Source organism: Cebidichthys violaceus, unplaced genomic scaffold (genome assembly GCF_023349555.1).
Source record: "Cebidichthys violaceus isolate CVI_PGR_0920_01 unplaced genomic scaffold, fCebVio1.0.p SCAF_14, whole genome shotgun sequence".
In the NCBI taxonomy this organism is placed as follows: Eukaryota; Metazoa; Chordata; class Actinopteri; order Perciformes; family Stichaeidae; genus Cebidichthys; species Cebidichthys violaceus.
This window is the reverse complement of record NW_027176307.1, coordinates 15,250,513-15,266,998: the sequence shown is the minus strand read 5'-3', so window position 1 is coordinate 15,266,998 and position 16,486 is coordinate 15,250,513. Positions and strand designations below refer to the sequence as shown.

Below are 16,486 nucleotides of genomic sequence, written 5' to 3'. Positions count from 1 at the left end.
GGATTTCTAACCAGCATTATGTTATGTGTGGCTCAAAATACAAATCAGAATATTCCATTTAAAACAAATTCAATCTGATTTAAAAATGAATTTCATCCAAATCCAACTCAACATATTTGGCATCGTTGGCATCTTCATCGCCTCGACTGGTATTTAAAGGTTTGAGGAATAGAAAAAAACAAAACAAACCTGCTAAACCAAAGTAACACAAGTTAATGCAAAACCTCATTACAGAACCGAGCCGGGAGGAGGAGGAGGAGGAGGAGGAGGAGGAGCTCAGAGCTCAGAGCTCAGCTGTCGGGGGTTTGTTAAAGCCTCAGTCAGTTCAGCTGCTAACACAGACTGAGAGCACATGTTAAATATAGAGCAGACTCTCACTGCTGAACACAGAACAACTGACTTTATTCACAACGAGTTTCTGTTTCTGTCCTCAGACGAAGCTTCACGCCTCCAACTGTGGCAAGAGAAGAAGAAAAAGTGCAGAAGAAGAAGAAGAAGAAGAAGCTCAAGAGGAACGCCGGAGGAGGGAAGACTGATTTGAGGAACTCAGTGATGTTGTGACGGATTGTCAGTGAACTCATCAAAGAGGACCGGAGTCACTTTGTTTTGGGATTGAACAGCTGTGAGACCTTTGACCTGCTGAGACCAGGTAAGACTAGCAGGTGTGTGTTAGACTAAATATGTTTAGTAACATGGTGGAAGAACACAATATCACATATCTGATAATAAACAAACTCAAAGTTCACAAATATTGTTAAAAAAAAATCTATAAATTATGGAAAACTATTGAATAAAAAACATGAATGCTTTTCACACTATTGAAATATCATGAAAAATAAAAATAGTAGACAGATGATAGATGACATCAGTGCTGAGGTGATTTGTAGAATTTGATATTTATCAGTAATTTATGAAAATATCATCTGATAACAGCTTCTGGAATTGATTTATTTTGTTGATTGATTTATTGAGTGTTTTTATCAGCAGAATGTACTCGTAGTATCAAAGGTAGAAGTACTGATATGCGGACAGCATTACTGCGATCAGTGTTGTATTATTACATATTATAATATTGGATCGATATCACCGTTAATGTAAATAACAAAAAAGTACCTCAGAATTGTACATAAGTACAGTACTTTAGTACATATTTATTTAGGTCAAAAAGCTCACAAGTCGTTACTTCTTGTCTGTATTTATTTCACATTTGCTGCGTCATGATTCTTCTTCAGGTCTATCTCTGTTAATAGTATGTTCATGATGAAATACCTTCAGTCTGTGATTTGATGAAGGACACATTGGTTTGCTAATATTGTGAGACTAATACTCAACGTTAACTGCATCGCTACACGATTTTGAGATCCTGTAGAGAGGCTCCAAGTTCGAAAGACTTTATTATTTAAGTTTACATCGCACATACGCGATACATATTCATAAACAAATATGAGCTTCATCATGCTACAAACTCATTAGAAATGTTGCGTTTAATGAAACAGAAATACAACATCACTAACCACCGAGCCTCAAATGTGAGAAACCGTCTCTAAGACAGATGTTAGTAAATAAAGTCCATAAAACATGATGCAAAGTGCATCTAAAGTGGGATGAGTTGAGGAGCTGTGAGCTACTGGAATGAAGTGACTCATGAATGACTCGTGAGTTATGACTCCCTTCAATCACAGCCCAGTAAACGCCGGCTTCAGGAAGCCAAGTGCATTAGAGACGCCGTTAATTTAATGGATCTTTGTGCTTAAGCTCTGCTCTCTCCGAGGAGGACAGCTGCTTCTACGAGATCGAGCAGCAGAGCGAACACAAGGAGCAGACTCATCAGAGCGCTTCAACACTACTAAATGTATTTAACGTATAACATAAATCCATTTGATGGAGAATAATCATTATTATAGGGATAATAATAAGGCATCAGCGGTATTTGTAGCGTAAAATTAGCTCTTTTTGCTAACGTTCTACTGCAGCTCAATGGCGAAAAACAAAGATGCTGTTGTTCTCCTTTGTGAGATATTCATGTTCCCCACAGGATATATTATTATTATAAATACAAATATTACTTTGGTGGTCCCCAGATTTTATCGTGTATTTTGTATGTTAGTCTTTGTAATGTGACTGGTGTTTGGTGGCGTTTGATGAACATTGATAATGTGTCAAAAAGTCTGAAGGGTTCGTCCCCCGGGGACCATGACTGTCCGTAGCAAAGTTGCCCTGAAGGTGGAGCTAGAGAAAAGATTGTAATGTCGTCAGAATCAGAATCGGGTTTATTGTAAAGTAGGTTTTCACATTCGAGTGAAATAAAAGCATGAATTGCAAAAATCAAGATACCGATATAGACAAGAAGAAAATTACAATAAAAATATTTGGAAAATACTTTCCACAAATTTGTACAAGAAACATAGATATAGACTAGAAGAAAAATACAATAAACATATACAAAAATACAATACAAATATGGAAAAATACAATAAAATATGTACAATAAACATAAATATAGACTAGAAGAAGGATATAATACAAATATGACAAAAATACAATAAAAAATAATTATTAAAAATCATCATTATAAGGAAATTGTTTTTAGACATTTCGTTATTTACTGTGAATAGCTCTGCTGTGGTTCAGTGTTTTGCTCAAAGACACAATAATAAATCCAACCTGTGACAGTGTGTCTACTGTTCTGTTCTGTTAGTTAAATATGGAAAATGTTCCTCTTGATTTACGTTCCATCCAAACAGTAAACAGAGGCGCTCTCTGCCTCCGCCTCCTCTGTGTTATCGTACCCAGCATGCATTGCCCCCCCTGATCTCCTGGGACCTTTCTCTCCATTAATAGCTTCTTTTTTTTTCCCTCCACTGTTTTCATTGCGAGTCATTTTGTGAAGCTGATATTTAGAAGAGGTTTGTTTTTCAACCTTTAACAAACATCCTTCATTTTACGTCATTCATACGAAGATATTTTCTTTTTACTGAAGTTGAAACTTGATTTGTTCGCCTGGTCCGTCCGTCAACAGGACATAAAGATCTAATTCATCAACAGGTTTCTGTACAATGTGGTGGGAAGCAGATCGGCTCCGAGCCAACACGCCGCTGATTAGGTCCTGGTGACGATCCAATTTAGGGATTTTCCAAACGGTCGTTACAAATCCTCAAGGGCTGTTGAAAGGGTCAAAACATCAGTTTCACTTAAAATGTCATGTGAACTCTGTGGTTAAAACCACAGACTGAATATAAGGAGTGGATGTAGTCATCGTGACCTCACTCATTGGTTCGTGGACATTTACAGACTTTGATTTTGGCGAATTCGCCGTCGCCATCTTGGAATACGGCCATCTCCATGTTGTTGTTTTTTTGCAACCAGTAAACAGGAAGTGACCATATCTGGACTGAGGAGGAGTGACGTAGAGACACCGTATACGTCTCTGGTAGAGACCTGTCAATCAGTGTGTAGCCCCGCCCCTAAAGCGTCCCCTGCTTTCTGGTGTGTTTGACTCTAAATGGATCATAATGTACTAAATGAACATCATGCTGTATTGAAGAAGACTGTAAACTAGAGATTGAGACCATAAACTCATGTTTACAATGTTTACTGAGGGAATAAATCAAGAGAGAAGTAGAGTCATTTTAGACTAGACTTCTATACAACCAGAAGAGTCGCCCCCTGCTGGACACTAGAGAGAATGCAGTTAACTCAGTGTTAATCAGAACCTTGTCAGTGGTGTGAGAGGTCACCATTGATCTTCATTGGTTACGGTAAAGGTGTGTGAGTCTTCTCCTGTTGGACGCTCCAGCATTGTTCCTCTCTCACGAGTCTCATGAGTCATTCCTCAGGTCACTGACGTTGCTGGTGGGCTGACCACAAACCTCTTGAGATTCATCAGCACTTTAAACAGCTTTAAAATGACGTGAAACCAGCAGCGGTCCGTTACCCTCATGATATGCTGCCGCCCCACTCTCTCCCTCCTCACCCCTCACCCGTCTCCCCCTCTCGTTACTCCCAGAGTTTATGAGGGAAGTGACTTCATGCTCAATCCATTTGAGAAGCATGTGAGACTTGGCTGCTGCTCGGCTGCATGTCGGGAGTGACGTCAGCTTTCTGGACTGGTCACCGCTGACTAGAGCTCTCTATACTCGTAAAAAAAAAGGAAAAGCCTGCCTCGTGTGAGCCCACGACGACGGACGTGGTCTGAGAATATATTGTTATTTGGACGGTAAAAAATGGTTTCATGGGGTATCTATGAATTATTATTGTTTTGTAGGTTAGACCTACGAACGCTGAAAGAGACTGGCCTGAACATTTTGGCAGAAATGGAATATAATAATAACTATAATTTCATTGATCACAATTCTGCTGATCAAACGAACATATTAAAAAAACAAATGTACACTATCAGCTTCGGCTATAACGGTTATTTTTGAATGTGTGACGAGCTTGTCATGTTTTAAATGTTTTAAAAGAAACAAGTAGAGCACAAGAAAACAACTGAGCTGATCGTATGTCGACAGCTGCTCTTCAACCAATCTTGTTAACAAGCAGGTTGAACTGAAACTGTTCTGCCGCTGACGTGGTCTCCATCATAGTTGTTCTGTTCTGGATGCTGAAGATGGAAATGTGAGCCTGTAGTGACGTTCGAGCCTCAACTGTATAAGTGTCACTATTTCAAGCACAAGCCGCTTTGATAGACTGATGTTAGTCGAGCGCCGCACGCTTTATTTCAGCCGGCAATGTCGAGTGCTTTTTTCCTACAGAATCATAGAAGCCAGAACGACACGCTGATGGTCTTTACGTGCAACCTGGTCTGTTTTTTTAACGACCATTATATTCATTCATAAATACATTATTTTGATTGGCAAATACGTTATTTATAAGAGCAATAACAACATTTAGGCTGGTGGATACAGGGGCACACACATAAGGAAACCAAACGAAATGTTAAACTGCACATTCATGGTCCCCAGAGGATGAACCCGTCTGACTTTGTTGATCCTTTTTCAGCACCACCATCGGTTCATATTGACATTCTCTAATAACGTTTCCAACATCGGCTGTACTCTCGTGTTCACTGCTAATTAGCACAAGTTTTCATGCTAACATGCTAAACTAAAAATGGTATAAATATGGTAAAAGGGTACACCTGCTTAGCATTAGCATGTTAGCATTGTCATTGTGAGCCATGGATGTATAAAGAGAACTGGAAACAGTGCGGCGGCCTTATTCATTCCTGTGAACGTTGCCCAGTGGTGCAGTTTGACTTACGAATATATAAAAGTGTGATAAAATTACACGGATATTTGGTGATATTTACGCAATATGGGGCCCCATAGAGCAAGCGCACTAGCATTTTATTAAGCCCCGCCTCCGAGCCCTGAACGGAGGAAGGAAAATAGTACTGGATTTAGGTGTTAAGTGCATTTTATTACTTTTAGAACGTAATGATTTAAATAAGGATTATTGAAGTGTTCGTACTGTGAAGTTGATTTACCCTCAAAAATAAATGATCTGCTGCGTTAGAGACGTCTCTTTCTTAATTCAAGTCTATGGGGAAAGGTCTTTTTTGGGGCCCAATGACATCACACAACGGACACGAAAAATGTAATTCCCCCGTTTTGGGCGGTATGTAAAATTTGCTTGAGAGCCTGGCACTCTTCCTGGGGGGGAGCGGGGGTGCTTGTAGTGAGCGTGTTAGCATGCTAACGTTAGCATTTAGCTTTTTGGTCTTAATTTCTTACTGTAAAGTCAAACATAAGTGTTTCTGAAGCCTGTGTCACGAGGACAAAAAGATATGTTATGTTTTAATCTTGTTTGAATATCAGATATTACATTTTGTGATCTCGTGACTAAATGACCTCATTATCATTATGAGATAACAATAGTCAATCAGTTGGTATTTGCTTAAGTTCTGATTTTTCTTCCCTGACCGACGCTCATAAGGAGAACGGCAGCGGGACAAAACACAGGCGCAAACAATTACTTCGGTATGTAGCGATGACGAGACGATTAAACTGTGACTTTGAGATAGCGGGGGTCTAAAGCAGCACGGGGCTGTGAGGTCACAGTTTCCAGTTAGATAGCTGTGACATCATCGCAAGAGCCGACTCGACTCATTGTTTTATGATGTCGAGATGAGAAAAGGGGGAGACTGATCCAAATGTTAATGTTGTTTTTCGGTTGGAAATATTTTTTTTAATGTTTTTTTAATGTTGGTATTGATCAATAATATAACATTACATTACGCCTTGGTTTATTTTAATTACTTAAATGTATCTCACTAATTTAACTTAAATATATCTTATTTTTTAAATATTTCACATTCATTATTACTCCAGCAGCTACTATTTCATCGACAGCACTGTTAATATATGTGTAACGTTTAAGTTAAAGGTGATTTTAGGTCAATTCTTACCATGTTAATGTTGATTAAAGGAAATTTACTGAAGGAGAACCGTGGCCTGCAAAGCAAAGAGTGACTGAGGAACCATCCAGGGTCACAGTCACAACCCTTCACTTCAGTCTGACTCCTCTGTTGTGAATACACTCTAAACTGAGACTCTTTAAAAGGCACTTTGACCCGCTTGTGAACCTGAACCGCTCAGCCGTCGTGCAGATTTCCCCCGACTGAACATAACGCGCCGCAGCTAACGATCCCACAGACTGTTGGAAACCCTGTTTGTCATCCAGCGGCCTCAGTAGCTGTTACCTCCCAGCCTTCTCTCACACCATTTTACAAGCTCAGCTGGATGGAAATAAGCAGTCAGTGGCTCTTTGCCAGCTGAGCTCCCAGAGACAAAACCCTTTTGGCTGGTGGAGTTTCCCCACTAAAACTGTATTTGTTTTGTGGTATCTGTGTGGATAAAACTGCTGATAAAAGGGATTTAGAAACAATACGATAAAACAGACGATAAGCTTCGATGACAAATGAGCTGAAGTGTAAACGAGGGAAAAAAACGAGTTGAAATTGCAATTAAATCTGACGGAGCACAGAGAAAGGAGTAAGGAGGTGCTGCAATAGAAGAAGAAGAACTATAAGCATTGAAAGGAGTTGAGATGTGAGTTGAGCATTCAAACCAATGAGTGAGACGATAACGTCCACTTTGCGGGTTGTTCAGAATTGAAACTGAAGAGTTTTAACAGTTCGGAGTCTTGAACTAGATTCAAAATGCCATCCTGACATGCTTTTTTTTCTTATAATTGTGTTCATAGTTTTTTGTGTGGAAAAAAACAAAGGTTTCCTCCTTTGACAGACACAATAGGCGTAATTCAGGCGTATCTAGGACTTCCACTACAGGTAGATGGTAATAATAGAATAGTTTGGTCTGAACATACCTCTACAGGTCCACCGCTGAACCTCTGAGTCGTGATGAAAGAAGCTCTGAGTTTATCTAAATGTCGATCTCTACAAGCAGCAGTGAGTGATTGAGACAAATTGAAATGAGCCCAGTAGACTTTCACAGTTTTACAGAAAACATCTGCTTTTGTGAGGCTATGAGGGTTGTTTATGTTTGATTTATCCTTTGTGGTTTCACAAATGCATCAATATGCTGCTCATGAACAAGAGCAGTCAAACAATTTTGTGCAGAAATGCAGAGATTTTGCAGATCTGTTGTCTGACGAGAAGTAAAGACATTGAAGCATTTAAGGAATAATTAAATCTATGATTGAATCTCTATTACAGCTCTTGGACGGATCAAGATCCCCATTTGAAATATTAAACAGTGGATTTAATGACGGGAGTATGTTTGTTTTGGCTCTACTGTGAAGTTGTTCGTCATCTGCTAACGTCCTCTTGCCTCTGAGGACGTTGTATATCTTAAAGGCCTCCTGCAGCACAGATGACTGACTGCATTACGTTCCCCATTATGGTGAGTTACAGCGACAGGCCAGACCTCTTTAAACCTCCTCCACGAAGCCCATCGCTCCCTTATATAGTCATTGTTCTGAATCGACATGTCTAAATCATGTTGCACATGAAAAAGCATGAAGTTTGAAGAACTTTAAAAGTTGAGATGGTGAATTTTTGGAAAGCTGCCATCACTTCCAAGGCAAACCGAAAGCCTTCTTGTAATAGATGCAATATTAATAACAATAAGTACAGTTTCACATCATCACGCCTGCTATTTTTCTGAAAGCTCGACAATATCCAACTTGGCCTTAAATAAAGCAGAGGTGCCTGAAAATAGACACAAATGCGCTTCAAGTCAGCTAAAATCTTCTGATCAAGATAATTACACTCAAATTCAAAGGACAAAGTCTTACAATTGCTACAGTGTTTTCTGTATAACCAACTCAAATTGTTCGATTACGTGAATCATTGGGAGAAGTAAATATTACCCATATCTACCACCAAATATGGCCGCCGCAGGATGAGTTAGCATCTTGAAGCCAAAGTATATTTGATAGGCTGTTGAGCCATGTTAAGTAATATCTCTATTTTCATCTTAATTATCAACAACGCTAACATGACAGATGTCCCGTTTGCTTTGAGACTGATGTGTGATGACGCAGCTTCATGTTGTCAAACAAGAGAAAACAATTACAGACCACAGAGGCCAGACGTGCTAGCATGATCTATATTTACCCCGAGGACACGTCTCCATCATTTTAATATGAGCTGAAACATGAACCCAGTGGATGTTTAGTTGGTGTTTTTCTGTCTCGGGGATTGACTGTACGTGGCCTCTGTTTAGCTAACAACTGTTGAGGCATTCTATTGGTATAAACAGGCGGCTAGGGTTAGCTAGGGTTAGCGGCTATTGAAGCGGCTATTTATTTGATAACAACTGGTGCTGTGGAGGAGTGTGAGAAGTAAAATGGAGGTCCAGGCATCTGTGGGATTGCTGATGGATCATAAAGTGATAGCCCTGGAGTCCCATGTTGGACTTTGAACAACAACAAGTGGGGAGACCCTAAAAATACCCCTTAGTAAACTTTCACCAAACAAACAGCTGCACCGCTCACAAATAGAGGCGAAGGACAGACGATATATTTCAAGTGTAGCGGGGCTGTAAAATGGATGATTGACATTTCACCAGCATGGACGTTCCCTAAACCTGATTGAAGATGAATGGACCGCTAACTGGGCCAGTGTTGTTCTAATTACCGCCAGTGTAAACTGGTAAAACTGGGCAGCTGTTCTGTATGTAAACATGCTAACGTAGTCCGTTAGCAAAGCTGTAAATCACAGATGAGTCATGCTAATATTAGCACATAACCCAATGCATTACCGTTAGCATGTTAGGTATTATGCTGAAGAGTCTACACAGCAATGCTAGTGAGCAGCGTGCTAGCTAAAATGTCATTAGCTCTCCAGGTATTGGACAAATTTGAAATCTGACGATGACATTTGATGAAAAATTATTACAATTAATTTTGTAGGGACCATGGCTGTCCGCACATTTCACAGCAATCCATTCAAATGTCAACGCCGTTTGGATCTAGATGTAAAGAAGGAGATATTTCAACCTCCTTGTGGTAATTATGAGGTAGCGGTAGTAAGTTGTCTGCTGCTATAATAATACTCTGAATGTCGTATCGACAACCTTTAAGGCTAACACAGAGGGTAACCATGGTGGAACGACTCATGACAGCTTCCTTTACCGTTAGCTCGTAGTGCTAATGTTGCACGGCTACAAGCATGTTAATAGAAACAAAATAATGCTAGTAAACTGTATATATGTGTATATATATATACACATATATATACTTATATATGTAATAAATTATAACATGCAGTCTGAGTCAAATTGCCCGCCATTGATGTTGAAATTGTCCGTTTCAAAGCATTTATTCAACAAACGGTAATATATTGAACAACTTGTAATAACATAATAATCATTTCATACGAACTACAGTACTATGAGAAGCATAAATTAGGTTTAGATGTACATTTCCTCAACTAGCAAGCCTACTGAAACCTCACAGGAACAAATGTGAAATAAAATAAACACACTTATTCATGTTAAGCAGCAGCAGGAACAGTTTGTTGTACTCATGTGTTTGTGTTACAAATCATATCAGTTTCATATTGGCCCAAAACCAACAGGAGTAATAGACACAATATGCTTTTTTTAAATTCATAGCAAATTATTGTTCTGGAATCGCTGGATTAGAAAAACATCCATGTGTCGCACAAAGACATTTAATCAGGACACTTGGCCCCTCTTTGGAGTTGAACCTGTGACCTTCTAGTTACTGGCCAACATACCTCTTCCAGCTTCTTATCCTCTGCAGGTCTCGTGTGTCGACCGCGGGCCACAGCTGTCTTGAGGTTTTGGCCGGTCTCGAGCGTAAATCAAGAGACCAGTTAGTCCTCATCACGTCTCCGTAAATATCTCTCACCATGGGCGGGGGGGCTGGAACAAAACACTTTTTACACTTAATATTGGTAGTTTATTGTTTTATTTTCATTTGGAGTTTGGTGTGTTTTGAAAGCCATTCAAGCCATCTGCAGCGGTCTGAGATGATCAGGTCGGCATCCCAAATGGGTTGAATGGGGGTGAGGTTCTGGTTCTGTGCAGACCGGTGACATTCTTCTACACTATACTGGGAAAGGCATTTCTTTATGGAGCTGGATTTGTGCACAAAGCACACTCTTTTTTTTATTATTATTATCGCTGTATAGCTGTGGCATTAACACTCTAAACCCCAAAACCCGCGGGACGGAAATGTTTGCATGTTTTCTTTAAACAATCGCGAAAACTACATCAATTATCACAGCCAGAAGCTGTAAAAACTGTCAATATTGTCAGATTTTCATCTTTACAACGGTTCTTGAACGCATCATGTGTGAGGAAAGCTTTCCTCAGAGAAAGCAACTTAAACTAAGTTTAAAATTGTGATATTTTACAATGCCAAAATCAACACAAAATTTAAGTTCCTTATAAAAACATGTCTCATTTAAAATCCTGCACCGAATAAACCGTTTGCTCTAATCAAATTCTGTAAAAAACATTAAATTGTGAGCTCATCAGTGAAACTATGAAGTCATGATTGATTTATCTGAGACCAACAGTCATGTGACAACAAATCAGTGAAACAACTAGTTTTTGTTTTTGTTTTGTTTTGATTCATGTCATCATAACTGTGTTAATCTGCAGTTTTCTCTACTTCTAGCTGTGATTGTTCTGTTTCAGGACTTTTATATTGCCGTGAGAATCAAGGCCACTAAAAAGCAGAGAGTTAAGCAGAAAGCACAAAGTTACACGTACAAGTTAGAGGAACTGGTTGTCTTTCACGCAGGACTTTCCACCAGCACACTGAACTGTTTTAGTGTCGGACAAACACTCGAGAGTGGAATCTATTTGGTCTTTGTGATGTAACGCTGATAAACGTCACGCTGTGAAGCGGCTCCGTGAACCAGAGTTTACACGGATCACTTTGCTCTTCTGGGACTCGATACGACACCGCGGTGGCATGTCGAGAAATGTTTAGACGTAACACTTGGCAACGCAGATAAAAAACCTGTCAACAAACCGTCTCTATTTACAGACCTTCTACTCACCACCCAGGTTTACAACCAAAGGTAGAGCTAACGTCAACCGAATCTTCAAAAGAAAATGTGAATCATGCGATTATTAGGAGTTGTGTCATCGAGATAACCAAGTGGAAAACCATTATAATATTGCAGCAACAAGATGTCCTAATTAAAAAATAATGTAGAAAACTGGATGTAAATATGAGATGATGGTCATGAATGTGAAGAATGCTTCATGTACGTCATCAAACAGATGACGTACATGACGTACCAGAACAAGAGTAAAACCAGAACTCTAAAGAGCTACAATTCTTCAGGGACATCAACTTAAAGACCTTCAATTAAAAAACGATTCTTAATTTGTCTTTATAACCAGAAAGTGTATTTGCATGAATACTTTATTCGCATGCACAGATAACATAAAGGCTTCTGTCAGCTGGTGATTGACTCCAGACGGGTTCCCCAAACCTTCCAGCTGCTGCTTCAGACTTGTCTTGGTTTTGGATCTGGCCCACCAGCTCTCCCAGTGAGTCTCCCAGTTGTGACGTGGGAGATCTTGGCTTATCTCCCCCCTCAAACAACTATTAATAACAGGCCGGGGTAACGCGGTTGCTACCGCTTCACTGCCAGGATTCTCTCTGGTTGAGTCACGGCCTGCTTTGATCCAGACCTGCAGCACTTTGATCCAATTACTTGTTCCTTTGTGAGGACCCCCATCTCAACCCCTCACCCAGTATCAGCCGGCCCAGCTGTCGATTTCATCATGGATTGTTTGGCTTCTCTCTATCGACAAGACCTCCATCAGTACAGAGACCATCAGAGAGAAGATGGTCTGTTTCTATAGAGTTATTCTTGATGCTCGTCATCGGGGCCACCGGGTCGGATTCTGGTGAAACCAGATGAACTCATGCAGGTTCACCAGAAACTCCTTCAGCTCAGACTCCAGCAGAGACCGGTCCACCGTGGACAGACCACAGATCCTCCAGGAGAGACCGGTCCACCGTGGACAGACCACAGATCCTCCAGCAGAGACCGGTCCACCCTGGACAGACCACAGATCCTCCAGGAGAGACCGGACCAACGTGAACAGACCATAGATCCTCCAGCAGAGACCGGTCCACCGTGGACAGACCACAGATCCTCCAGGAGAGACCGGACCAATGTGGACAGACCATAGATCCTCCAGCAGAGACAGGTCAACTGTGGACAGACCCAGATCCTCCAGCAGAGACAGGTCCACCGTGGACGGACCCAAATCCAGAGCTCCGGAGGGAAGAGGAGAGCTCAGCTCCCGGCAGAGACTTGACTGCCAAAAAGCAATTTATTTTGCTGGAAAATTAAACAAAGTAGAGAAACGATAAGAAAACATGGACGCTGGGTTATCAGATAATGACATTATATAATTATTATAATTATAATAATGATAATTTATCAACACACCACCAGTGAGCTTCGTGAAATTAAATGTATGGTTTTCTACACTCACTGTTTATTGGCGTCCATTTTGTTTCTGCTCACAGGTAGAAGATGCGATCCCGGACCTGCACCATGGAGGGTCCAGATGACGGACACATCCAGCCCACCAAAGGCTTCATCAAGCAGGAGGAGGAGAACAAACCGGAGCTCACCAAGAGGAAGATGAAGGTCCAGGACGGGAGGAAACCTCAGAGAGCTGCAGAGAGCAGGAAGGACCTGACAAAGAGCGACCTGCTGCACCTGCTGGGAATCATGGAAGGAGAAGTTCAGGTAGGAGTCAGGTCCACTTTACAGGGACCTTAATATAACAATGATAATATATTAATTAATCAACCTGTGACTACTTTAATGAGACGGAAGTGGTTTTATTTTTTTGGTTTATTTGACTAAATTGTTTTCCATATATTTTTATTTTTCTATTGTTTGTTTGATCATTTATTTCTATTATTATTGTTTTTTAATTATTTGATTTGTGTGAAAAATGCAAAAGTGCTTCACAAATAACTTTTTATTTGCGAGGCACTTTATTCATATTTATATTAATATAATAATAACTATTAGTATTGTTACTATTACTGTTATTATTGTTATTAAACAGCCTCATTATCAGTATGTGACCTCATATAACATCATCAACAAGACAAATATCAAAAATCTATGTTTTGTGTCGTTTTTTATTAATTATTAATAAAGAAATACATTATTTATGATATATTATACTTCAAATAAGTATAAATATAACACAAAGCAACAATTAAATGTATTCATCCTTAAAAACAAATCTTCAATTCACGTCACAGGAAAGAAAAACACAAGATATATAAAAACAACATAAAAAGTAGCATTAAAAACAATAAATACATTACAGGCAGTCAGTGTGTCGGAGAGGGGAGGTTTGTTATCGGTGGAGATGACTTAAGGCTCTAAAGTCTGAAAATAGTTTCTCGTCTTTCACAGAAAAACACTTTGTTAAATAAAGGAAAAATACACTTTATATGTTTCTTATTATTAACAAATGAACAACAAGTATCCTGATGAACCATTGACCTCCATTGAAAACACATCAATGAGCCTCACTGTTCGTATGACGTCTCATGAAAAGTTTTTGTGTGTTTTCCTACAAAATTTAGTTAATTTCCATCTTTTCAAAATAAACTTCCATCTTCACGGGAAACTAATATTTGTACTTTTTTTTAATGATACAGCACAATTGTATAATGAATGGCATATTATTTCACGGACCCCCCCAACAGGGTGCCACAGACCCCCGGAGGGTCCCCGGACCCTTCTTTGGAAACATAACATTATACATACGTAGATACAGAAACTAGGTTAAACATTAAATAATATAATACAAAACATATATATATTTATATTTGTGTTTTAAAATGTGTCTCCAGAAAGAATACAGAATATCACCAGACGGATCCTTTAACATTTGAGAGCTTTTGCTTCTTTTGTTGTACAAAACATGTACAACTCAACATAGACAGCAATCACCACTAATAATCATATCAAGAAAAATCAAGTTAACTGAGGAAGCCGTCACACAAACCTTCCTCTCGTACAGAAGTCATGTTTAAGTCTTTCTGCAGCTGCAGATCTAGATCCACTCCCAGATGTTTAAGGATCGTCTGGTCTAGTGAAGCTCTTCACCTGGAGGAGATTCTAGAGCCCATTCGTGAACACAATGACGTCACCGTTAACTGACAGCGAGTGAGGGAAACGGCTCCCTCTGCTGGAGGAAACGCTCCTCTCTCCTTCTGTCGCGTTTGACGCGAGGCTATGGGGTCATCGTTTCTTTTGGGCCCACGTGACGCAGTGTCACATCCAGATGATGTCATCCAGGTGATGTCATTCTGCTGGTGTCTGAGCGTCGCTGTGCAAACGTTCAAGAAGTTGAAACGAAAGTTAAACACAAAAACAAAGACACTGGGAGTCTTTATAAAATGCTGTTTGGGAGTTCATAGTTTCAGAATAAGATAACGTCTTCTCGACTTTGATGTGGATCTTTAGTGACTCATATTATGGATTGCAGACAGTTTTATGTTCAGTATCTGATTGTGTTTTTGGGGATTTTCTAATATAATACAAATAAATTGAAGAAACGTTTCCCTCAGACGTGTTAAAAACATCTTTAAAAGGTTCTTTCACTGGACAGCTATTTTTATGTTATTCTTTTTTAATTAAATTAGATTTTAATGACATTTCATTTTTTATATTTTTGAGCGGGTCATATTTAATGTTGTTTTTAAAGTGATTATATTTTACTATTTGTTCCTTTTATTGTTTTATTTCCTTGTCTTGCGTGAAAAAAAATGCAAAAGCACTTAATTTATTTATTAATCTTGTTATATGTATTTATACATTTTATTCTTAAAAAGCCTTATTATTAGTTTTGAAGTGAGGAACTTTGACCTCATCAAATAACCCCATTAACAGGAAAACAAACACAAATTAAACTGGGTCAAAACTCAATAATAATAATACATAATTTATAAAATATTATAAATAATCACAATATAAATATATAATACTAATTCAATCTTATTTGAAAGTTAACGTAGTTTCATTAACCTGCAGTGTTCAAATATTCAAATTATTTATTCATCCATAAAAACTAAAAAAACGCTTTCTTACACACAATAATCATAAATAAACAGTGAAGAATATTAGCATTAGAAGTCTCTGCCGTGTCTCTTCAGGCCAGAGAGGACATCATCGGTCTGCTGAAGTCGGACAGAACCGGACCGGAGATCCTGGAGGCTCAGTACGCCTCGGCTGTCCCCACCAAACCCCTGCAGGCCCTGCAGAGAGACGGACAGTTCTCCCTGAAGAACAACAGCGGCACCGACGACGTGTACGAGAAACCCATGGCCGAGGTCAGAGACGAGTCTGAGTCTTTAGTCTTTAGTCTGAGTCTTTAATCTATAGTCTGAGTCTTAGTCTGAGTCTTCAGTCTTTAATCTGAGTCTTTAGTCTGAGTCTTCAGTCTTTAGTCTGAGTCTTTAGTCTTAGTCTGAGTCTTTAGTCTGAGTCTTCAGTCTTTAATCTGAGTCTTTAGTCTGAGTCTTCAGTCTTTAGTCTGAGTCTTTAGTCTTAGTCTGAGTCTTTAGTCTGAGTCTTCAGTCTTTAGTCTGAGTCTTTAGACTGAGTCTTTAGTCTGAGTCTTTAGTCTTTAGTCTGAGTCTTTAGACTGAGTCTTTAGTCTGAGTCTTCAGTCTTTAGACTGAGTCTTTAGTCTGAGTCTTTAGTCTGAGTTTTTAGTCTGAGTCTTTAGTCTTTAGACTGAGTCTTTAGTCTGAGTCTTCAGTCTTTAGACTGAGTCTTTAGTCTGAGTCTTTAGTCTGAGTTTTTAGTCTGAGTCTTTAGTCCGAGTCTTTAGTCTGAGTCGGCAGCTTTTCAGAGTGACTAGTTCATTTAAAACAGAAACAAGTTCTCTGAAAGGAAATGAATGTAACTAAGTACATTTACTCAAGTACAGTACTTACTTTCTGATACTTACAGCAAAGTAACAGTATTGTAGTGGAGTAC

The 16,486-nt window shown here is 39.3% G+C and overlaps 1 protein-coding gene across 2 annotated transcripts in view; it reads left to right on the top strand.

The window, feature by feature from the left end:
* The first annotated feature begins 308 nt into the window (after positions 1 to 308).
* filip1b (filamin A interacting protein 1b) overlaps positions 309 to 16,486 on the top strand; it is a 29,165-nt gene continuing 12,987 nt past the window's right edge. For both annotated transcript variants that reach the window (XM_068709102.1, XM_068709100.1), the window contains exons 1-3: positions 309 to 649; positions 12,997 to 13,222; positions 15,658 to 15,834. In XM_068709102.1, the coding sequence (XP_068565203.1) occupies positions 13,004 to 13,222; positions 15,658 to 15,834 (396 nt within the window). In that variant the 5' untranslated portion in view covers positions 309 to 649; positions 12,997 to 13,003. The remainder of the gene's footprint in view (positions 650 to 12,996; positions 13,223 to 15,657; positions 15,835 to 16,486) is intronic.